Below are 26439 nucleotides of genomic sequence, written 5' to 3'. Positions count from 1 at the left end.
TTGTGTGTGTTTCTTTTGGCTGTTTGTGTCTCTTAGGGCCGTGTTTGTTTCTTTGGGCTATGTGTTTCTCTTTGGGATGTTTGAATCCTTTTAGTATGTATGTGTCTGTATGGGCGTTTTTTGTGTCTATTGGCTTTGTATGTGTTTATCTTTAGGCTTTGTGTGTCTCTTCGGGCTGTGTGTGTTTATTTAGGCTGTGTGTGTCTCTTTGGGCTGTGTATGTCTCTTTGGGCTGTGTGTGTCTCTTTAGGCTGTGTGTCTCTTTGGGCAGTTTGAATCTTTTTGGTCTGTGTGTGTCTCTTTTGGATGTTTGTGTCGTTTTGGGCTTTGTGTGTCTCTGTTTGATGTGTGCGTCTCTTTGGGCCGTATGCGTTTCTTTTGGCTGTTTGTGTATCTTTTTTCTGTGGGTGTCTCTTTGTGATGTGTGTGTCTCTTTAGGCTGTGTGTGTCTCTTTGGACAGTGTGTCTTTTTGAGGTGTTTGAGTCTTTTTGGTCTGTATGTGTCTCTTTGGGCTATTTGTGTCTCTTTAGGCTGTTTGAGTCTTTTTGGACTATGTATGTCTCTTTCGGCTGTTTGTGTCTCTTTGGACTGTGGGTGTCTCTTTGGGCTGTGGGTTGATCGGCAGAAGGATGTATTAGCGAACTCATAGTGGAGGGCGATCTGCTAGCGAAAAATCTAAGCTAATAAGGGTTTTTGATTGTAAACTCTAGTTTTTTGCCAGTTTGTAGTTTACGCACTAATACCAATATCAGTAACGATTCTATTTGAACTTTCTCCAAGTTGATCAAATTGGTCTCTAAACAGTTCATGATAAAAAAAAAGTTTGGGACAAGAACAAAAATCTAAAATAATATAGTGAAATCATTTTCAACACTCAGACCAGGGGGGTGTTGGGATTGAATCATAGAGAAACAACGAATTTACTTTTTAAAAAATGTGACTCAAAGACGTTTCGTTCTTTTCACTGACTTGAAATTGCATACAAACGGGCCAATCAGATTTTACAATCCTTTTGTTTGCTCAAAATTCAACAAAGCAACGACGATTAGGCTAGTTTATTTTGAATAATATTTCTAAAGCCAATTAAGATGAAGAAATGTCTTCAAAGTCAAGGCTATAAGAAAGAAAATTCTGGATATTTTTTTCATTTTGTAGTTTACGTAATAATATCAATATCAGTGACGATTCTATTTGAACTTTCTCCAAGTGGATCAAATTGCTCTCTAAACAGTTCATGATAAAAAAATAGTTTGGGACAAGAAAAAAAACCTAAGATAATGTCGTGAAATTATTTTCAACACTCAGAGCAGGGGGGTGTTGGGATTGAATCATAGAGAAACAACGAATTTATTTTTTTTAAATATAACTCAAAGACGTTTCGTTCTTTTCACTGGCTTGAAATGTCATACAAACGAGCCAATCAGATGTTACAATTCTTATGTTTGTTCAAAATTCGACAAAGCACCGACGGTTAGGTTACTTTATTTTGCATGTTATTTCTAAAGCCAATTAAGATGAAGAAATGTCTTCATAATAGCATGGAAAAGAACGAGTATTGAATGCCTCGTTGTTTAAGTTAAGAGGTAAAATCAAGACCAGAGGAATTTTTTAGATTTTTCATTTGTCAGAGATGCAACAATGGTACTCTTTTTTAATAGCTTTGAAAAGAACAACTATTGAATGCCTGGTTGTTTAAGTTAAGAGGTGAAATCAAGACAGAAGAATTTTTGAGATTTTTCATTGGTCAGAGAGGGTTTTATGGCTCCTCCCCACAATGAATTCAGATGGTTTTAGGAGTCATCCTCCTAGCCATAACTCCATTCAACCTTGAGCGAAGGTATAAAAGTTTGATGATATACTTCTCTTCTTAACAACTACATTAATACCTTCCAAGATGTTAAGACTGTATGACACAGAGTTTATCGGTTTGAAGAGATCATCTTGTGGTGTTATATTTGAATGTGCATTTTTATTATTGTCAATGGAACTCGAAGAAATTGACTGTTATCATTGGATAGTGAACTATAACATGTTTACCATTTTCTTTTTCTGGGATCTTTCATATCGAAATTCATGAGTGTGTTCTGGATAATTAACTAGTACCAAATTTTATTCAAAATAAAAATAAAAATTTGCTAATTTAAACCTTCATAGCCTTATTTTGTAGGAACAGGAAGACAAAAAGAAATACTCTTTTTCTGAGTAATTTCATTCAAGAAGCAGCTGAACCAGGTACAAAACAAGTTTCTGGGCCCCAGTTTAGAATATACTTCTGATTGTATCTAAAGCATCACTTTTCTAGTACACCAAAATTCCTGGGCTTACGATAGTTCTGGTTAGTATTGGTAATCCTGGGTGAATGGAAACCTGGCCATTAAACTCCATTAAGGTTTACAATTTGATATTTACAAATATCATAATGCATTGCCCCAAAAAAATTAAAGGCACTAAAAAAAATTTACCTTAAGACATACTTTTTAAAGACATAAAATAAAAGAAAAGACAATTTTCAGAAAGTTTTGAATAAATGGACAAAATATCAATTTGAAAATCTATCACAGTGAATACAGAAAAATGTGCAGCTTTTGTATTAAAATATAAAACCGGAGTTCAATTGTTGTTGATAATATGGTATGTTTTATAAGTGGCATTAACTTATTTCAGAGACAATATTATGGAGTTGTCTAAAATTCCAAATATGGCTGAACCTATCACCATTCCTGAGACTTCTGAGGTTAAAAAAGGTAAGTTATCCTTTTCAATTTTGGTAACAAAATAAAAATAAAGTTGTTTTGCTTTAGTAAATATTTTCTCTTTCTTCCTCTTGCTTATAAGGTTCTCCTCAATAAAAATAACAGAAAGAACATGCAGAGTACAAAAGCTTGGATCCAGTCCCTAAGAGTAAGGAAAGGGCTATTCTGCAACACAATATATATATATATATATATATATATATATATATATATATATATATATATATATATATATATATATATATATATATATATATATATATATATATATATATATATATATATATATATATATATATATATATATATATATATATATATATATATATATATATATATATATATATATATATATATATATATATATATATATATATATATATATATATATATATATATATATATATATATGTGTTTACGAAACTTTTAGAAGTTTCGTTGTGTTTTGTATGTGCGTTTTCTTCTCTTTTGTTTTTTATCCGTCTTTTGCTCAATTGTGACGGGTTTTTCCAATATATTCATTCATATTCATTCTATATATATATATATATATATATATATATATATATATATATATATATATATATATATATATATATATATATATATATATATATATATATATATATATATATATATATATATATATATATATATATTATATATATATATATATATTATATATATATATATATATATATATATATATATATATATATATATATATATATATATATATATATATATATATATATATATATATATATAGGGTATTTGTTCAGTATAGCTAATTTTAATTATCTAATAGATGGCCTACCAAAGATATTCCATGTTTTATTTTACAGGAAATATTTTCCTCATGTTTATTGTAAATAAAATTTTCTCAACATGGAGTTGTTACTGAATTTAATCAATACTTGAACTTAGATTTAAACTTAAGTCTTATTGAATCTGATGATAGTTAGAGCTGAAATAGTCTGATTCTTTTTTTGTTGTGTTTTAAATTTGTTAGCTTTCATCCAGGCCGTATTTTCTGTCAATTTAGAGTGTTTTAAAATAGAAGATACTGTGGAGGGGGGGGGGGGGGTTAGGGTCAGAACATGATAATTATTCTTATAATGGATGATAATCTTTCAGTTCTTCCATTAAAATTAGAAGGAAAAATATTACAATTATCAATTATAATATTTCAATGTTTCTGTCAAAGGGGAATTGGGGTATCTATTTTCTTTCCTGTTTATGTATATGTTTTCCAAAATGAAATGGACACACAAACAAATGGAATTGCAAAGAAAATGAATTAAAGATGCAAAAAATGGAGTTAATTGAACAATTCCATTGTCTGACACTAACAGAAACTGGTATTAGCATTAAGAGGAAAAAGCAACATTGCCACCAATTGTTTTGTGGCTTTTCTTTTACCCTAGATAATTAGTCAACTGATTAGCCTCTTAACCGCTTAACATGTGGAAGAATTTTAGGATTCGTTTTTTTCAACTCCAAATCCTGAGATTTGATGTTGGCTGTTTGCCAAAGACAGTTGGATTTCTGTCCTTATAAGGATTATTATTCAATCTCGTGGAATAATATGTTGAAAGAGGGGAAACAATTGGGCTTGTTTTGTAAGCTTTTCTACTGAAAGTGTTTAATGTCTCTTTATTGATGCTTTCTTTCAGAAGTTGAAGAGGCTTTATCAATTGACCATGAAGAGCTTTTTGAATTTTCAACCCATCTTTTGTTTCCTAAAAGGGAAGATGATCCTTTGGGTAGTTTTTGCTGCTTTTCAGGACCACGTAAACTTGAACCTGACACCCAGGAACTGGGCTCCACATGTTTTGACAGTGAAGGTACATCTCCAGCATTTTTTTTTTGTATAATGAAATATTTTGGGTAATATTTTATTGGGAAAACTAGAAAAAATTAGAATTTGCCAGTACTTCATCATCTTAAGATTTAAAACTGCTGAAGCTAAAACGAGGTGAAAAAAAAATTTAAATCATGTAATGTATTCTGGACAACAATTGTTGCATTCTGGAATTTGAAAAATTCTGAATATAAAATTTGCTAATGTTGGCCAAAGAGTTTTAGTAGTAAATAGTAAGTACTATAGTTTAAATATTTTGTTCTTGTAGTTGACGGTGTTTCTTCTCTCATACCGCTTGTTTATCTCTATTGTTTTAAATCCAGCTGAAAATATATTATTATTATTATTACTAAACGTTTATAGTGAGATTCAGTTTGCCTTCTGGGAAACTCAACATAGCAATTTAAGTGTTAAACAAAAAACAATTCAGTCAGTGTCAAATATTCCCATAAAATGGACCTCTGTTTTTAAAAGGAAAGAGGGAATTATTACGCAAATCATTATTGTGTTATTGTATTATTGTTGCACAAATGTATTATTGTGTTAGCAAACCCTTAAAGGGACTGTGCTGTCGTAAGTAGAAACTTCCATAAACAACTCTAGCAAAAGCCAATTTACAAAAAAGTCAAGTAAATAAAAGTTTAAATGGTTAGACATTCATTATAGATATTCAGTTACAAAAGAATGTCTAGCATTTAGTGGAGTAAGTCAGAGGAAGAGAATTGTCTTGAAGAAGTGAAAACTATTTTTCTGTTATGTCCAAAACAGCAATCTCAAATTTTCTCTATTATTACTGACATAATCATTTTTAGAAAATTCAGTTTTACATTTAAAAAAATATATATGAAAAATATATATGGGTGGAATATATTCAAAAAAAAAACAACAAGGAAAATGCTCCCAATCCAGTTGAGAAAAGGTCAGCCTGACAGGATAGATTAAAACAAAGTAGGCAGCAAATTTTGAATACAAAATATATTTCATCCGTGTTCTTATCCCTGCAAACAGAATGAGGAAAAATGGGTCCAGAGCAATCCCCCTCCTTGAAAAATTCAGAAACTGGGTTTGATATTTACTTTCTTTTCCGTTCGACCTATTCCTCCAAGTTTGCTTCTCTTGCTTCCCTCTTAAGATCCAGACCAATGTGCACCTATACTCTACATGCACTAGCACACAAGTGTAGCACAAATTGAGCTGTAGCTCAATTTGTAGCTGTAGCTAAATCTGGCTCACTCTCTACCCTAAAATAAGTTGTTGCAAGCGTGTATTTTACCCCAGTCTTGCATCCGAGTAGACCCATTCTATTAAAACAGAAAAACGATCACAAAGAGACAAGTGGTAAAGGATCTTGTTTAAATAGAAAAAGAACGTCGTAACCTCATACCTGCTTTTATGATATAAATGCTTAAGATGTTGGTGCAACGGTACCTTCGCCACTGTTAATATAGGCGTTTTTGAAAGTTTTAGAACACCTCAGTACTCTTCAAGAGCACTTCAGAAACTATCGACTAGCATCGACCTCAGTAAATCTTCAAAAGCATTCAGAAACTATCGACTAGCATTGACTAAATTGTAAAATCAAAAGATGCTTGTGAAACAATAGAGTTCTACTGCCTTTTTTTTAAATAAGCCAAAGGTAGAAGCACTGATAATTTGCAATTATGCGTTTCCAGTCCCCAAAGGCTAGTTCTCAGTATGTATAAATAGGTTAGCTCTAGTTATTTATATTTCCAAAAATTAATTAGATATCATTTGGATATGAAAATTTGGGAAAAAAGTGCCAAATTATGAATTATTTTTCTATTAATCAAATTACCTTTTATTAATTATCATACTATTATCACGGTTGCATCAAATTATAATGCTTAAATTTGTTCAGGTCTGATGTTTAGTGTTATTTTTCACGCTTGTAGTCTGTTTTTTTTATCTTGAGAGGATTTCATTATTTATTGGTAAATTATTGAGAATATTTAATCCTACTTCTATTATTTTCTGGCTCCTTGTTTTTTTTTTTTATTTTTGTTGTTGAAGCTGGAGACCTTTCATCAATTGTAGCTGAAACGATCAGAGACACTTCAATTTCTATCCTATCATCTGAGCATCAACAGCTACCTGTGGGTGCTGCATCCAGAATAACCAATTTAACATCTGAATCGGACTCCCACAGTCTGGACAACAATGACGAAGGTATATTTGAAACTATTAGTTTCGTGAACTTAGTTTGAAAAGGAAATATTTTGTCAAACATGAAAGTTTTTGTAAATTTTACAAGCATAACATTAACAATATGTCAAGCAATATAAACAACATAACATACTTAAAATTCAAGCATTTTATTAACCTTCTAAATTGGGGATTATAAATAAAATAAAAATGAACAAACTGACCACATAAATATAAAACAAATATTAATACAGGTTATATACACAAACCTAAATTATACTAATAATACTTAATTACATTTCATTGATTTCATGAACATCGTAAATTTTAACATAAATAAGCAGCAAATCTAAAAAAATGGAATTACTGGAAATAATAAAAATAATACCAACCAGCTAAAGATAATAAATATTCTAATAATTTGAAAAATTCCAGACTTCGTTGTGTTAACACCAAGATTTTTCGGATATAACCCTGCTAAAGCTGTGAAATTTCCCTGTTAACTTTCATTTTGTATTTATTTTTATAATCGGATTAGCATTTTGCTGGCCATATCAAAGTCCCTTGGGACAGTAAATTTTCATTGTTAATTTTGTGAATATAAACATATCTTCTTGATCATTAATTCACTAACAAGATCCTCAGTAATTCAGGGACGTTCAGTAATTAAAAAAGTTAACAATTAAGATCACTTTGGACATTCGATTTTTCTAGGCAATTACGCTGCGATTGAGGCTGGGAAAGAAAAGTAAGAAGAAGAGGGGTGAAGAGTTTTTAGCAAGAGCCGTGGTACCCACTGGGCTTGCCTTTTAAATTGTGGGGACAAGGTAGACAGCCTTCAACGCTTCACTTACTTCTCTCGCAGGGAAACCACCAGAAAAATATCGGATTAGTTTAACATTCGGATTAGATTAAGTCGTTTGATATAAGGATTATTTAGTGCTATTTTTTTTTAATTTACATAGTATAAGGAAAAAGCCGTGCAATGTTGCCACGACTATTACAATATGTCAGAAAACAGCGAAATAAATTTGGCCGTATTATCGCCGAATAGCATCGGAAAACTTACGTTACCTATTCTGCGCGTTCTTCTCGAAAAACATGGACTAGATACGTCCGGGAAAAATGCAGACCTTGAAGCACTAGTGACGTTATTGGCTGCCAAGCTACGAACGGATGGTGACCATGGGAGAGGGCAGGCAACTCCTCCCAGAAATGTGACGGATAAAGAATTATTTTTATCCCCCAAATCTACCCGGAAAGAACCTGCAGCTAAGAAAAGTCTCGAACCGATGCTTTTGGACTGCTCTACAGATCAAGATTTTGCTCAGGTAGAGTTGATGCAGCTCTGCCTTGCTATAGCCGAAAAAGACAAAATCATTCAGCTTCAACAAAAGCAAATAGATCTATTGCTAAATCTTCTGGTACCTGAGCTGAAAGAGGATGTTGCCAACAAGCTTAAACAACAAAGCGTTTCCAAACAAAGTCTCACAAAGTTTACTAGTCAACCACACACAGAACAGGAACAGAAAAGGACGATTTGCATATATTTTGGTCACGGAGAATGCAACAAAGGTAAAGCTTGTACTTATGTTCATCCTTGCAAGTTTTATGCAGTTAATAAGTGCAAGAGTCAGAACTGCAAGTTTGATCACCCGAACCCGTGCAAGCATGGTTCGTTACGCCAGTGCCCTAACAAACATAAATGCATCTTTGTCCACACCACGAAACAGAAAGTGTCTCCAAAGCAGCAACCGGCGAGGTCTCCAAATACCAACCATCCTAGGCGTTTCCCATTGAATAATCATAGAAGACCGGTTTCTACCGAGAGAGGTATTTCCCCTTTGTATTTAATGTGCCCTAGCCAAAATGCTGCTCCTTCTTTCGGCTCAAGTAACGGTCAAGTTGTTCAAACCAGCCCAGTTTTCCCACCCAACTGGAGTATGGCGAGCCACTGGCCAACTCTTGGGGTCCCTGGAGCCCCCACGCCCGTTGTCCCAACATGTTCTAATAATTTGAGAAACTTCCAACATTTTCCGGCAATCTACCCCAGGTAGATAAAAAGAAAGAAATAGCTAGTTCCTATGACCTTCCCTCTTTTCTCCTTGTTAATGCCCAGTCTCTAAGCAATAAAGTGACGGAACTTTCGACAAGAATAATGACAATGGAATTGATATTTTCTGCATAACAGAGACGTGGTCTGCGAATGAGTTTAACGCCCAGATAAGTAACTATAATTTTCTCGTCAAGAGTAGGCGAAACAAGGAAGGTGCTGTCGTCACACATGGAGAGGGAGTAGGTATGTACTTTCGAAACGATAAGCCTCATCAGATATATGAAGGCTCTCAGACAACCGACTACGAGCTGTTGTGGGTAATATTGAGACCAAAAGTTCTTCCCCGTAAGTTTTCCTCGATTATAGTTGGAGTAATCTATATTCCACCGCGGTCGAGTTACAGGCAGGAGCTCATAGCCCATCTACAAGCATGTTTAGATGAGATTAAAATGAGACACCCAAACAGTTCTGTGGTTCTTATGGGTGACTTCAACGACCTACTACCCAGCTGGATTGAACGATCGCTAAGCTTGAAGCAAGTTGTTCGTGAAAAGACAACTCAAAAGTCTGTCTTTGATCTCATCTTCACAGATATTTCCGATTTCTATAGTGATCCAGTGAGGTTTCCGAGTCTTGGTAAAAGTACACACTTCTGTGTGCACTGGTGTCCCAGGGAGGAAAAGAGAATAGAAACCAAGCAAATTTTTCCAAGCCGGGCTCTGACTGAGTCTGAAACAGAGCTATTCGCTAAATCTGCTATTTCGAAAAACCAGAAAGGTTTGTACGAAAACTGCAATGTCAACGACATACATAGAATATTTTTCAAAAATACGGATAGCTTATGATGTGTATTTTTCAGAGAAGACAGTCACAGTAAACTCAGCTGACAAGCCCTGGGTTAACTCGCCCCTGAAAAGACTGATACGCAATCGCAACAGGCTCCATAAAAAGGAGAAGACAGGTGAAGCTTCCAAGCTGAGAAATCAAGTGGTCTATGAATGTAGATTGGCTGAGAGTCATACGGTTCAAAAATGAACGAGCTCATGACCACAAATCCAGCCGGTTACTATAAAGGAATACGGCTTCTCACTGGCTCTGTAAGGCAAAGTGTAAGCGTATGCGACAAATCTGGGAATAAGCTCGACGCAAACGCTATTAATAAGTATTTTGCTAGTATTTGCAGAAGCAATCCACCAATTTCCATCGTCCTCCCTTGGCTGCTCCATCTGAAATACCTGTGATTTTCTCTCACGAAGTTGCAAAGGTTCTTGAGAGACTTGACCTCAATAAGGCAACTTACCCTGGAGACATTCCAGCAACCCTGTACAAAGAAAACGCAGCCTTTCTAGCTGAACCTCTGACTGCCTTTTTAAACCAATCTATTTTGAGTGGTACCTTTCCGGATGATTTAAAAAAAGCAGTTGTAACGCCAATACCTAAAGTTTCGAATCCAAAAGGGGGGAGTGACCTACGACCTGTATCTTTGACCCCTGTTGTATCTAAAGTTTTCGAACATTTTCTAAAGAAATGGTTACTAGAAGATTTTCTGTGATAAAATAGATCCCTGTCAATATGGGTTTATCAAAGAATCTTGCACAGTACATTATCTCATCAAAATTGTGGAAGAAACCCTGGAGCATCTAGAAAATAAAGATGTATTTTTAGAAATATTGCAAGCAGACTTAGAAAAGGCTTTCGACAAATCAAGCCATCTGGATATTCTTGAGTCAATGACAGATTTTAGACCTTTTTCAATTCAGATAGTTTATAGTTTTTTACATGGACGGCGCAACAGTGTGTTAGTGTTGATGGGGTACGATCTGATTTTCTTGAGCTTTTCTGTGGAATACCCCAAGGTACCAAAACGGGACCTGTTTTATTTTTAATACTATGTAACAAAATTGTGACTTGGCATGAAAACAGAGGGAAGTTTGCAGATGATCTATCATTGCTGATACTTTGTAAGCTAGGATCTATGATTAGTACGGATGGCATAATTCGCCGCTTGGAGGCTGACTGTGAAGAAAAACTGCTTTCAATTAATAGGAAAAAGTCGGCACTTATGAGAGTCTCGTTTAAAAAAAAAGTTCCTAGTCAAAGTGATATAAATGTGCCAATTGTAAATAACATGACAATTTTAGGTTTGACTTTTAACTCAAAAATGTCATGGATGAATCATGTAAATAATTGTATTAAGAAGGCAAATATAGCGTTGCGTAATCTAGTCACAATTCGGCGATTCGGTTTTAGTCGTTTTTCGCTGTTGAATTTTTATAAACTGTGTATTCGGAGTATTTTAGAGTATGCTTGCCCTGTGTGGCATCCGGGGCTAAGTAAAGAGCAAAGAAATGACCTTAAGAATGGGCAGGAACGAGCTACCCATGTGATATTAGGTCCGGAATTCACAAATTATGATGATAGCCTTAAAATCCTAGGCTTAGATGGACTTGATGCCATGCGACACCAGCTTACAATGACCTTTGGACAGAAGCTTTTGGAGTCATCAGGCATTGAGATTTGCTCCCTAAACCGGCAAGAACAGGGAGTAATTCAAGGCACCAGAAAAAAACTCAAGCCTTGTAAGCCCGTGGCTACCAACCGATACGGATTGTCTTTTCGACAGTATTTTGTGTCTCATTTTAATAAATAAGTGACAAGGAAAAGTGATTATTTGAATTGTATTGTGTCTCATTTAATTCTTGTTATTTGACATAATAAATTCGTATCTTATCGTAGTTGCAAGAAAGGACGAATTCTATTATATTTCTTTGACAAAGAAGGATCATAAGGAATATCTAATCAAAGAAAAGAGTATTACATAAAAATGTTTTTTTTAAATGTCACGTCACATTTTCATGTTTATAAAGTGTTTAAATAGTATTACCAAAAGTCTTTGACAAGCTAAATTTGCATTTTGAATAATACAGTAGCACGTCACAATAACTAAAATGCTAAGCGCGAAAAAATTGCGAGACAATTTTCCTCGTGAGGCTCTTATCCTTAAAAGTAACTAAACTTCCTTTTTAAGTAGCTAAAAAGTTAAACCAGCACGGAGTGTTGATTTGGTTGCCAAAGTGGACATTTACCTTATATTTAAGAAGAAATGGAAACTGATTGAGAACAATAGCTTTTATTTACATTCAGCAGAATGTTAATATTTTATTGTTTAAATATCTTTTTTTTAGAATAAAACAATAAAAGCTCCCGAAGCCGATCAAAAATCATGTCAGATCTAAATGAAAAGTATCTCATTCAAATTGACATCATTGCATACCGCTCCTTCTTTTTTAAAAATGTTTCTGCATTGGTTGTATAGATCTTAGCCCGTAGGTTGTTAAAGTTTATTCCTTCTGTAAGTTTTGTTTGTTAATATAGGCAGTGATGATATCACTGGATAGTTGAGAGTTAGTTTTAGCCATTCATCCAAGCACATTTTTGAAATTTACTTTGAATTTTTCATAGTGGAAAATTCGTTAAAAACATGTAATATAGGTAAAATTTCCAATTTTTAAGCAAGTTTAAATAATTCTGAGTAATTTCGTATTTCTGATTCTTTGAATTCACAGATTCGAAAAGAATGACTCGGCAATCTTGTTCATCCAGTATCTTGTTCGTTTCATGCAAGTAAGATCTGTAGGCTTATCAAAGCATTATATCTTTGAAGGGGAATATAAACCCTACGCCCAATGGAGTATTTGAAATCCAATGCTTAGTCTATTTCTCTGTCTTTTTTTTGTAAACTTGTCTATGGTAGCGCCAAAACAAAGTGCAATGTAGCACCAGAAAATGGTGTCAGTTATTATGCTTTCTAATGTCAACCTCTTCGTGCTTACTCAGAATTTTTCAAAAGTTCAGATGCAAGTAAAATTCCTGATTCTTTTCCAGAGTTAAATACTGCCATTACTAGAGTTAATACTACTAACTATACTACTAGAGTTAAATACTACTAACGACTCACCGAAGCACCAAAGCGGGTTGGCCAACACAGCTACGTGCATTCCTCCTCCATTCCAATTCATTCTACGCCTACCTCTTTGCACCCTCCCAGGACGTTCCCATTTCCCTTAAATATGAAATATGGATATTTCTTTAGAGGCTCTTTACTTGTTGTATTTTTAATTATTATTTTTTTTTCCGTTATCATTATTTTATTCAAATATTAATCGGCTGGGGGCCACGCTTGTCCTCCCTTTCTCCGTTTCTTGGTCTGAATTTTGGATTCCAAATTTTTGTTTATCTTCCTTATAATATTTGTCAAGCGCGGTTTTGTTGCTTCGTCAAATATGTTTAATCTTTGTTTCTCATGACGTTTGGCCTTTTTCATAAGTGATTTAGCTACTTGTGCTGCTGACGAAGGAACTTGTTGCTGTCCTTCTGGTTTCTTTACTTTTCTCCTTAATTTCTCTCTTAAGGAGGGTTTTCTTAACGATGGCCCAGGTTTAGCGATATCGGTTTCTGTAGAAGAATTATCGGTGTCACATTCTGTTAGGTCGCATCTGGTAGATGGCGTTTGTTCCAAAAGCTATTTTTGTGTTAAGACTATAGGTGAGTCTAATGTATGAAAATCATATAATTCATTGGTTCCTTCAAATTTTTCTTTCTCTTTGGATTTCAACTTTGGTTTATTTTGTTTTAAACCATTATGTTGTGTTTGAGGCTCTTCATCGCTAGTATCCTATGAGCATCGAATATTTCCTTTTTTCTCATGTTTGTTGTGGAGAGTTTGTAGCCAAGACTGGGCTAAATACTCCTTCCACTCCTCCCAACTTTTGTGGTCATTAAAAAGGTCATAAAATTCATATGGTTTTCTGATATATACTGGTGAAATTATTTCCTCTATTTCTTCGTCTGAAGGAATAGGCTCTGATTTCCACGGTTTTGAAAAATATCCCTTTTTCATTCTATTATGGTTTACTACTTCTTCCCTTTCCTTATACTGATGCTTTAGAACATATGTTAAGCAATTTGATAGAATCTTTACAGTCCTCTAGGGCCCATCCCATTTCGGTTTTAACTTTTTTGTCCCTTCCAGGTTGGTTTAGTATACGTAAACCAAGTCTCCTAAACAGTAATTTGTCTTATTTTTTCTTGTTCGGTCATATTTTTCTTTTTGTTCTGTTTTCGCATCTTCCAGATTGTCTTTAATTTAATCCATAGCTTTTTTCATTCGCATCACCATTTCTTGCTTATATTTGTGTAGGTTGTAATATATTCTATCATTTTGTATTTCATCTAAACAAATTCTGGGATCTCTTAGATGTTTCAAAAAATGGCGTTTCTTTTAAGGAACGTGAAAACGCCGTAGTTATTGCAAAGACTTTAAATGGTAAATGTTCATCCCAATTTTCATTTTCCTCTCTTGCAAGTATTCTCAGCATGTAAGCTAATTTCCTATGTTTTTGTTCAACCTTTCCATTAGCGGCTGCCATATAAGACGATGTAAACCATCGTTTCACACTCAGATATTCTGTAATTTCGTCTAATAATTTGGCTCTAGAACATGGCCCTTTGTCGCTAAGTAAAACTGTAGGAAAAATTCCGTGTTCCAAAAATACGCGATTGACCAAAACTTTTGCAATGGTTTTCATCTTTTCGTCTTTAATTAGAAAAGCGTATAAGTGTGAGTTAAAATGGTCAACTACGGTTAGTACACACCTGTTTCCTTTCCTGGAAACTGGTGAACTTCCTCCTGTTCCCCAAATGTCTATTGACAAATAATTTCTGAGACCACACTGGCTAATCATGATAAACAAAAAATCGCGAAGAAAGGAAACGATGACAATTAACAGCCAGTGAAAAAATTGAAAAATTATGAAAATATTTCGGTTAAGACCTCCGCTTGGTTACTTCACCGTTACTAGGAAAGGGTCGTCCAATTGTAGTTTGGTGTTTTTATTTTAAGGTTTGGTTTTTATATTTTTATCAGTTTTATTCTGAACTGAGGACGGTCAAGCGGAGGTCTTGACCGAAATATTTGCATAATTTTTCAATTTTTTCACTGGCTGTTAATTGTCCTCGTTTCCTTTCTTCGCGATTTTTCGTTTATCATGTCTATTGACATTAATTCTCCTAAACCCTGAAGGGGTGGGGTAGAGACCTAATTCAGCCCTAGGGGTCTTTGGTGGTGACTTTTGCTTGGCACACTCTTGGCAGCTTTGTATGAAAGCTTTTACTTTTGAGTACATTTCTGGAAAATCAAAATTTGTTTTCAGCCTCCCCATAGTTTTTGCTTCTCCCATGTGACAGCCAATCGTTGCATTTGCCATCTGTAAAATTTCTCCTTCCAGTGATTTTGGAATAACTGGAATAATTTTTAAGTCATTTTTACTATATTCTTGCGATGGTCTGTGATATCTTATCAAAAGATTTTTACTTTCATCAAGATCAAAATTATTTAAGTCCTTTAAAAAATGTTTAAAGCGCTCTTGCAGTTTCGTTCCTTTTGATAAAAAGGATTTCATCGCTAAACAAAAATCATCTTTATCTTGCTAAATCGAAATATTTTCATTAGATAGTATTTCTACCCCTTCCAGTTCGCTCTGGATGGTTGTAATCAAATTTCATTCCTTATCGGGATTTCGTGATAAATAGTCTGGTAAAATGTTTGTACAGCCCTTTGTATATATTGCGGTATATGAATATGCTTGCAGACGTAGTATCCACCGTGTCAGCCGGGCTCAAGTATTTTGCATCGTGTGCAGCCAAATTAATGATTTTTGGTCTACGCGTAAAATGAATTTTTCTTCTAAGTAATAATTGTCAAAAATACTCTGTAAAAACTACAACTGCTAAGCATTTCCTTTCAACTGTCTAATATTTTTTTTGCCTCCGTCAGTGACCTGCTGGCGTATTGGACTATTGATTCTACTCCTTACGAATTTATGTTTAATAATATGGCTCCAATACCTTACCCAAATCATCTGTTTGTAAACAGAAGTCTTGAGACGAATCCCCTAGTTTAAGTATTGGTGCCTGTAATAATTGCCTTTTTATTTGATCCAGACCTTGTTTTGCGTCCACTGGACATTCGAATTTACCTGATTTTTTCAAAAGGTTTGTCAAAGGTTGTACAATTGTTGCATAATTTTTAATATATCGTCTGAAATAGCTTATCAAACCACACACTGATCTGCAGCTTTTTTTATCTTTAGGTGGTTGTGAATTTTCTATGACTGTAATTTTTTCTGGATTTGGTGAAATAGTACCTTGGTTTATCAAGTGTCCAAGAAAAACTAATTTTGGCACTACTATTTTTACCTTTTCTGGTTTTAATTTTAAGTCCGACTAAGTGGTCTTCCAGGCTGACAGTTAAACAAAATTACATCATCTAAATAAGCCGAGGTATCTTTTTTCCTTCCTGGTTCGTTATATTTTAACACTAAATTAATTAGTCGATTAAAAAAATTTGGACTAAATGATAAGCCAAAAGGCATACGTTCAAACGTGAACGTTCTTCCATCGTCTAAGATTACTGTAGCTTTATGCTTTGTTTCTGCATCTAAAGCGAAAAGCCAATATCCTGCTATTAAGTCAAAACTAGTGTAATATTTTGCACCTCCCAGTGAATCTAAAATCGCATCAATTCTTGGTAGTCTCATGACGTCTTTTACTGTGACGGCATTTAGTGCTCTAAAATCTATACATAATCTCCAGGTGTTATCTTTTTTCTGACTATTACTAGTGGAAAACACCAATCGCTAACACTTTCTTTAATTATTCCCTGATCTTCCATTTCCTTTATTTGGCTTTCTAGCCAAGGTTTTAAATGATAAGGTGTTTTATACGGTGACTTTTGGATTGGAGGGCCCACTGTTAATATCTTGTGAGGGATTAAGTGAGTTAATCTGTAGTCCACTCTGTGCCTTGCAAAAGTCCATTTGAAATTCCAAAGAATATTTTTCACTCTAGTTTTTACATTTTCGGTAAATGTTTAAAATCAAATAGTTGCAAAAAATCTGTTTTCGACATTCTATAATCTTCTTGTTGTTGCAGTTTTAATGAGGATAATTGTTCGTGGCTACTGAAATTTACGCTTAATTCTGGACTGTTTAGAGATTTTATTTTTGAATTTGAAATCTTTTCCACTGATCCAAGTTCTATTTGGTTCAGTCTTACTTTATTATTACTTAGATTTGATAGTTTTAAGTATGTTATACCATTTTCAATTTTTATAACTTGATTTTCCACGAAAAGCATGGGATGTTCTTTTATGGTGTACCCTCCTATCATGGCGTCTATTGCTGTAACCTTTCCTTCTTTTGTATTTAATGTCGCTAGAACTTGAGCTGTCGTTCCCCCTTCTATTGTGATTTTTCCGCTTATTTTTAGGTTATAACTCGAACCGTCACTTTCGTTATCTGTTGTTACGCAAATTTGCCTATTAGTTTCATTTGCCTGGTTTATGGTTTTTGTATCAGATATGGGTTCCCATACGATCCCATATTTTCTGATGGCATCTACTCCTAGAATACAAGGAAATGGTAGCTGCTTGCATAATATCACTGTTACTGTTATTTCTTTATCCCCTTTGCTAAATTTTAATGGACATTCTCCCAAAATTGTCAGCCTGTGCCTTGTCACTGATGTCAGGGTATTCTGGCATCTGCTTACGCGATTTTTGACACTAGGAGGAAACCTCTTAAAATCATCCTCTCGAATTAATGATTTAGATGCACCTGTATCTAGTAAAGATGGTAAATTTTGATAACACTCAATTCTAAAACAGCGCAAAATCGGTAGACTATTATTATTTGCATTTGTATCACAACATTCTAAACTATATAGGGGTCTTTGTAAGGAAACAGCTCTGTCGACCCTTAAAGGCTGGTTTCTCCGTTTAAATTACCATTTTTTGGTCAAAAGTTTCTAGGGTTATCCCAGTTTTCTTCAGAGTTTCTACTTTGACCCTGGGTATTGTTAACCGTTTGCCTTCTAGGCCTAAATTAAGGAATATTATTAGGTGTTTGCCAAGTATTATTTGTTCCCTGCCTTCCTAAATTTCTGCCCCCCCTGCGTTCTGAACTGGGGTTTTGTCTTTTACGTCAGGCCTTCTTTGGGTATTCTATGCCAGCAATCTCCCCAATAGTGATTTGGTTTGCCACAATAATAGCAATTGAATCTTTTTCAATATTGCTTGGTAATTTGCCCTTCCTCATGGGGTCTATTCCTATTTCTATATATTCTTGACCTGTCACCATTTTTTTTTTTTTTTTTTTTTTTTTTTAACCTGTCACCATTTGGTCTATAATTTTCCTCGGGAGGAGGAGGCGGGTGTCCATAATACTTGGTATTCCAAGTCATTAAGGATCTAATACCATGGGACTGGTTGTCAAATGGGGAGGGGCCAGTCCATGGTGGGAGAGTTTGGCCTTCCTCGTGGCTTTTTGGTTCACGATTTGGCTCCTCACAGTTCACCCGCTTTTGTCTTCTTTCATACTTTATACTTTCTTTGGCTCCTGTGTTATTTATTGACATCTGATCAAACTTTTTCATGGCCTCGTCAATTTTTTCCACTGTTTCTATTAGGATAACAGCCTTCTCTAAGTTTTCAGGTTTTCGTGATAATATTAGTCTCAATATAACTTTTTTGGTAACCCTTGGGTAAAAGTATGCAATTTTACTTTTTGTACTGTTTCGTCATTTCCGCCTTTCTCTAATTGTAAGCATACAGATCTACAAATTTTTTCGGCATATCCCCTGATACTAGTTGAGATATTGAATGTCACTACCTCTGTTCTTAGCCTCTCGGAGATGCTTGTCTCTATGAACCTTGTTTTAGAAGATTCAATTAGAGTACTGATGTCCTTGGGTTCTTTTTCCTTAATTGCCTCAAAATGTTTAAGGGCGCTTCCCTTTAATCTGGCTGCAACTCATTGCTCTTTGACCTTATCCTCAAACGATTCAGTTAGTTCGTCAAAAATTTTTAATTTTTTGATAAACTCATCTACATCTGAAATTCCCACGTATTCTGGTATAATTTTTGCAATTTCAAGTACCGTTGATAGGGAAGTAATTTTTTCCTCTGGTAAAGCAATTTTATTTCAATCTACTATTTTTATCTAGCCCTCTAGACCTAGTTTTTTCAGCGCTGCCACCAGTTGTCATAAGGTGTATTTATGGTATTTAAGTGGTGTTGTCGTAGCTGCCTTTATTCCTCCCTTTATAGGGGAGGTAAACTCTGGCCCTAAGGTAATTAAACTTTGGTAGCGTGCCTTAGGCTATGACCGAACTAATGACGCGTACCAGCTGGGTATTTTCGAGGGACTAAAGTTAGATTGTGGAGAGGTTGGTTATAATACAATAATTTTATTCAATTAACTTATAATAATACCAGATACATATTTTCTACTGGGACTGGCTGTCCCAAGTAGACCACAAGTCTCAGAAAACTACAATAATATATAATAGGATACTTAGACACTTACAATGATCCGACAAGATTCCAAGGTGTTTCTAAAAACAACAGACCAGAGGTCAGTCCGGCATAAAGTTAGTATCAGTCTCCCCCTTCCCATAAAATGTATCTTTTATACATTTTTATCAACCACACCTTCCTTTGTCCAACCGACGCAATAGGTAGGAAGTGGTGATTTCTTAATTTCCCGATAAGCAGAAACTTGGCAGGATATATTCCTTATCTTAAAAAAAAGCGGTATTTCTAAACTTTGTATTTGCGTCTTAATATATTTTTACTAAATTCATAATTAACTAAATTAGTAAGCTTTACCACAGAAGTATTCAGACACTTTCTGGGGGGGGGGGGGATTTTCTGCTATGAAGACTCCACGGGGAGAGTTTTCCGTGGAGAGGGAAATCTCAGCGGTGGGGGGGTGAACTTCCATGTGGAAATTTTAGACGAGGGCAATTTGCCAGAATTCCTACTCAAAATTATTTTTATTTGTCTTGCTTTATCGTTGCTGACTCAATTTTACACTTGAACATGTTAAGGGGAAACGTTCGGGGGAAATTTTTACCTGGTTGGAATTGTCTAGAGTACCTCTCCGTAGAGGGGGGGGATTTTCCACGGGAAAAATTATCCATAGGAGTTTTCCACGGGATAAATTTTCCATTGGGAACTTTCTGCGGTAGTAACTTTCTACTAGGGTTAGGGGGGGGGGGGCTATTTGCTGGAAAACTTTTTCGTGGATGAGAGGATTTCCGGTGTGATTTTAAAGACATCAGAAATTAAATTCTTTTTCAAATGAAAGTGCGTTAAGAAAAAAAGTTTCCCTGGAATTGTCAGTAAGGAATTTTCAAGGTGGAATTTTCATCTCGAATGGAATTACCTGGCAGAAATTTTTTCGAGGGAGGGGGTGGTAGTTTAAGTAGAAATAACTTTTCATAGAGGAATTTTCCATGAAGGAAGAAATTTTCAAGGAGGGGTAGCCGTTTTTTCTGGTATGATTTAAAAACGTTCTGAAATTAAATATAAAAAATAGGTTTTTTTCAACTGAAAAAAATGAGCAACATCAAAACTTAAAACGAACAGAAATGATTATGTATATGAAAGGGGTTGACCCGTCCTCAAAACCTAGCTCTTTACGCTAAAGTTTGACTTTTTTTCTCAACTCTTTAAGAATGACTCCTGAAACACAAAGGCCGCTTAATTAAAATAATAAGATCTTTTTAATTCTATAAAAAAATTTGCGTTAAGAGTGAGGTCGTGAGGAAGGGGAAACCCTTTAATATACGTGATATTTTCTGTTCGTTTTAGGTTTTGATGTTGCTCCTTACTTTAAGTTGAAATTTTTTTTTTTTTTTTAGTGTCTTTTTTCCTTGAATTCTTTCTTCTTTCAAATTCTTATTTGAGTGATTAAGAAAAACTGTATATAGTATTGGTTATGGGTAATATGTATAGTAATGTATACTGGTAACATATATAATATATACTATTGGTTATTTGTAGGTAACAAATTATAAGTAAGGAGCGATGGGGCTCAACAATAACCAAAACTCTAAGAAACACAATTTTGATAACAATAGATACATTGAAAGAATCTAATTTTGATTCTGATTCAAAATATGTAAAATTAATCAAATTTAACTGTACCAATTAAAAGTTAAGAGCCTGGGAAAATTTTGGGGAAAACACCTCCAAAACTTCAAGTGATATTAATGAAAATCATTTTGTCAGATTCAGCATACAAGAGAACTCTTCTGTAGAAGTTTCAAGTTCCTATGTACAAAAATGAGGACTCTTGCATTTTTTCCATTTTTGTATTTTTTTTTCTCAGGAGTGATCGTATCGACCCAGTGGTCCTAGAATATTGTGAAAGGGCTCATTCGAATGGAAGTTAAAAGTCTTAGGGCCCTTTCTAATTGACTAAAAAATTTTGATCACTTTCATTTCAAAATTTTGAGATAGCCATTTTATTCAGCATAGTCAAAAAATATAATAACGATGTCTCTGAAGACGACTTAACCCCCTACAATTCCCGGGGGAAGGACTACGAGTTATGAACTTTCCCCATTGTTTAAACATAGTATTGGTTAGTTGGAAGTGAAATGACGTTTTCAGGGGGGATTTTTTTGGTGGAGGTGGGGAGTTCCCGGGGGAAGATCTTTCCACGGGAAGATCATTCCTTACATCAAAATGTAAGGAATAGTGCACTTTTAGTGACATGTACTTCTAAAGTTTCCGCCAACATGCGCCAGAAAATACTTTTTTAAACCCTCTACTCGCCTGAAATAGATATTTCTGTTGCTTCACGCCTTTTTTAAGTTTATTTTTGTCGAAAGCTATTTTCACGTAAAAATACTCCCCCGCCCTCCAGGGAAACTCCCCTAAGACAATTCTATTCTAGCTGAAAATTCCGCCCAGAGACGGTCTCAGGTGGAAAATGTTTCTTGCGCACTTTCATTTGAAAAAGCCTTTAATTTCTGACTGTTTTTAAAATCATGCCAGTAATCCCCTCTGTGAAAGAGTTTTCCAACAAAAAGCCAGCAAAGGGATATTTACCAGCAAAGGTTTTTTTTTGGGGGAGGGAAACTTAAGAAACTTTTATTAACGCATAAAACTCTCTTATGATTTCGGGGTATATTTCTGGTCTATGCTGCTATTCTGTAAGTAAAGAATAACATTAAACCCCAAAATGAGCAGAATTTATTCTCTACAGGAGGGAAATTGCCCCTTCCTTATCCACACCTCTACCTCAAGGTCAAAGAAACTACGAACTGTGCTCAATAGATTAGAAAGTGGGTGTTCTAATCCGTTGTTTAGGTCCAAAGGGATTGGAGACCAACCAGCTGCGTAGGGGTGATATTTTTCGGGAGGGGGTGCTATTTTCTCTGTTTTTTTCTTGGGGGAATTTTCAATGGGGGTTTATTTTCCTCGGGTTGTATTTTCCGGGGGGGGGTAAAGACCAGCCACCGAAAAAGGACAAGGAAAGATAAAAAAGCGCTAATATCTTTAGATGCGTCAAACAAGGCATGTTCAATGCCTATTAAAACCAGAAAAGAACAGAAACGTCTAACAATAAGAAAAAAGGAATTGCAACTAATCAAGTGAAGAAGAGAAGGGGGAAATCAGAATTGCTCGTCAATATACCTAATAGTAATTAAAATCAAACCTGCATTAGGCTGGACTCTTATTACCTGGATGGGGTTTGCGTGGCTTAAATACATTCGGCTTGCTTTTTTGGGGGGGAGGGGAGGGGGGTCAATTGTTTTTGGTTTTCTTTTTAAAAATGTATATTTTCTAGTTTTCTTATAAATCTAAAAACGAGTTCAGCTAAAATTGAATATGCAAATCCAGCTTATAATGAACAAAAATATTAAATACTTATTACAACATTGAATTTACAATTACAGTAAAATCAAATTTTGAAAAGATGGGCTTTTCAGCAGCTGATATCATATATTAAATATTTAGTTTAATCTTATTTCTTTCGAAAACCGTTCGCGACAAATTTAGTTTCACTACAAACAAGAATTTAGCTAATACCTCCTTTTCTAACTAGATAAATCTAAAGCTTACTGCTTCATTGAAAGAGAATTATATTACGAATATTCCCTTTTCCACTTATTAGAGCATTGGAATGAAAATAAAAATTACACTGCACAAATTTTACATATTCAATTTTATTTATTAAATGCGTTCATATCTTGTGGCAATTAAATGTTTCTCTTTCTCCTTGTACTATAAAACATTGCATTCAGATAATCAGATGCGTACTTGTACAGAAATTTTAGCCCATTTTGCAACTGCAGATGTGGGCGGTTCTGACAGATGAGAAGGTGAACATTTTCGATGAAATCAGGTTCCAGCTCAGGTGTCTAACCTGTTGAAAAATGGGTTTTGACTATAACTGGAATAGAAATTTGCTTAAACTTTTTATAATTTATAAAATTGCTAAGCCTTTTTTTTTATTATTGCTTTAACAGCAACTGCCAATCACCCAGTAAGAAGAAGTACAGTTGGGGCTGTTGATAATGAAACACTACAGGGTGATAGGGTAGACTAGAGGATAAATTCTGAAAAATGTTGTATATCTAGAATTTTGTAATTGAATGAATTTTAATTATGCGTTAAAATGTTGCTTACACTTATGCACAAAGAAAAAAGGGTTTATATATGCTCAACACAGATACATACATGTGTATAGTACCGTGAGCCCGATGGCATCGCCGCCAGGCCCTGGCATGTGGCAGGTTTCTATGTCTGGATTCTTATTGTTGCTTGTCTTCTAACCGCAGACAATTTGAGACAATTTACTATCTTTTTATACTGCAGTCTTGTCAAAGATATTTGATTATTTAAGCAATTCTGATTACATTTAACAACGATATCTACTAAGCTTCAAACTTGCTTTTCTTTTTTAAGGTTTTTGAATTGTTGTAATCCCTTGTTTAAATACATACAAATATTTTTGCAATTATCTGCCGCCGGGCCCCGGCTCCCGGAAGGCCTCTATATGTGGATATTCTTTTTCGCTTGTCTTCTAAGCGCAAACAATTTGCTGTCTTTTCATACTAAAGTCTTTTCAAATATATTTGATTATCAAAGCAAGTCTGATTTCTAACAACGATATCTACAAAGCTTCAAACTTGGTTTCCTTTGTTAAGGTTTTTGAATTATTGGAATATCTTGTTAAAATATATACACATATTTTTCCAATTACCAGTTTTTTGCTATTTACGCAATGTAATGTCTTTTCATACTGTTTCTTTTCAAAGATATTTGATTATTTAAGGAAGTTCAATTTCTAAAAACAATTTCTGCTAAGCTTCGAACTTTTGGTTTAACTTTTAAGGTTTTTAAATTGCTGAAATCCCTTTTTAAAATATATACAAACATTTTTGAAATCACCAGTTTGTAGCTCTTTCCGCAATTTAGTGTCTTCATACTGTGGTCTGTTCGAAGATATTTTAATATTGAAGATAATCTGATTTGTAACAACGATATGTACTAGGTTGAAACTTTTGGTTTTATTTTTTCAGGTTTTTGAATTGTTGTAATCCCTTGTCAAAGAATCATCATTTGTAATAATTGCAATTGTTTTCTGGGCCTTCCTACTGACATGAAAAAGTTGCGTTCAAAAAGTTATTATTTGACTAATAACTGGTTGGGTTCAAAAAGGTTTTCATTTTTAAGATTTTCGAATTGTTGAAATCTCTTGTTAAAATATATACAACTATTTTTGTGATTACCAGTTTTTTACTCTTTACGCAATTTAATGTCTGTTCAAAGATATTTGATTATTGAAGCTAGATCGATTTTTAAGAACAATCTGTACTAAGCTTCAAACTTTCGGTTTTCTTTTTTAAGGCTTTTTGTTAAGATCTTTTTTAAGAGAATCATCATTTGTAATAATTACAAATTTTCGTTTTTTGGGCCTTCCTAGTAACACTATAAGCCGTGATTTCAGGCTCAGCGGGTTTGAACCGGGTTGTATTCGTCTAGTTTCTACTTTTTCGTCTAGTTTCAACGGGTTCGAAGTTTCAACCCCGTGTTTGATGCACTAGATGCATTGATGCACAACGCTTGATGCACTAAACGAGAACAACCCATGTTTGAACCCACTGAGCCGTGAACAACCCGTCTTTGAACATTGGTTGTTGTCGTCTAGTGTATCAAGCGTTGTGCATTAGTACCTCAAACATGGGGTTGAAACTTCAAACCCGCTGAAACTAGTCCAAAAACTAGAAACTTGAAAGTGGACAAGAACAACCCGTGTTCAAACCCGCTGAGCCTGAAAACGCGGCTTATGTAACTGGATGCGTTCAAACCTGAAAGCTTAATCACGAAGCGAGTTGATTTTATCAAACAAAAAAACAAACTAATTTTGAAATTTTTGGGTATTTTTCTAATTTAAATTAAAGCATTAAAATTATTCCTCAGGCACCGCAAATATTAATGCAATTACATAATAACTTTAGCGATACTGAACTGAACTTAAACAGTTTTCAACTTTTTTAATGTCAAACAGTTTGTGGTAACAAACTGTAATGTAAGGACGACCCGCCTCAATAGTAACCAAAACTCTAAGAACCGGAATTTTCATACCCATGGATACATCAATAGAATCCAATTTTTATGTTGATTTCAAATATATAAGTTTCAATAAGTGTAGTTTTACCCATCAAAAGTAACGCGCCTGAGAAAATTTGCCTTATTTTCGAAAAAAGGTGGAAACACACCAAAAAAGTCATAGAACTTTAAAAAAAATCACACCATCGGATTCAGCGTATCAGAAAAGCCTAGTACGGAAGTTTCAAGCTCATATCTGCAAAAATGTGGAATTTTTTATTTTTTGTCATGAGAAAGATCACGATGCGTATTTATTTATTTGCTTTTTTTTTGTTTTTTTTCCCAGATGTGATCGTATCGATCCAGTAGTCCTAGAATATCGTAAGAGGGCTCATTTGACCGGAAATTGAAAGTTCTAGTGCCATTTTTAAGTGACCAAAAAAATTGGAAGGCAACTTGGCCCCTTCCCACGCTCATTTTTTTCCCAAAGTCACCCAATCAAAATTTTGAGAGAGCCATTTTGCTCAACATAGTCGAAAATCTAATAAATATGTCTTTAAGGATGACTTAATCCCCCTCAGTTCCCGGAGGGAGGGCTGGAACTTATGAACTTTGCCCATTGTTTACATATAGTATTGGTTAATGGGAAGTATAAAGAAGTTTCAGGAGGGATTTTTTTCTGATAGGGGGGGGGGGTTTCGGAGGAGGGGGTTAGAGGTGAGGATCCTTCCCTGGAGGATGTTTCCTTGGGGGAAGGGACATTTCTATGAAGGGGGCGCTGGATTTCCCCGTATTATTTAAAAAACGATCGGAAATTAAATTAAAAAAAACAAGTTTTTTCAACTGAAAGTAAGGAGTAACATTAAGACTTAAAACAAACAGAAATTATTACGTATATGAGGGGATTCACCCCCTCATTTAGACAGTGCATTGCACTGCCTATTATTGCGTCAACTGTAGTGTGAGTTCCATCAGAATAATAAGTCGTCTAGAGCAACTGTGGCTAAATTTGAAAACGAAGATTTCTTTTCCACATTTTTTATTTAGGGATTTCAACGAATATGAATGCTAATATCAGAGAAGAAATTATTAATTAAAAATATCATGTATGTTGAATTCTAGCATTAGTAATTA

The 26439-nt window shown here is 34.5% G+C and overlaps 1 protein-coding gene across 1 annotated transcript; it reads left to right on the top strand.

The window, feature by feature from the left end:
• Positions 1-2675: 2675 nt before the first annotated feature.
• On the top strand, positions 2676-6843 carry LOC148943967 (uncharacterized). The gene is made up of 3 exons (XM_089101575.1): positions 2676-2745; positions 4431-4601; positions 6650-6843. The coding sequence occupies exons 1-3, from the start codon at positions 2676-2678 to the stop codon at positions 6841-6843; spliced, it is 435 nt and encodes a 144-aa protein (XP_088957701.1).
• The last annotated feature ends 19596 nt before the right edge of the window (positions 6844-26439 follow it).

Source organism: Artemia sp. Qi Xiang Cuo, chromosome 15 (genome assembly GCF_049724085.1).
Source record: "Artemia sp. Qi Xiang Cuo chromosome 15, ASM4972408v1, whole genome shotgun sequence".
NCBI classification, from domain to species: Eukaryota; Metazoa; Arthropoda; class Branchiopoda; order Anostraca; family Artemiidae; genus Artemia; species Artemia sp. Qi Xiang Cuo.
This window is presented reverse-complemented; position numbering and strand designations above follow the sequence as displayed.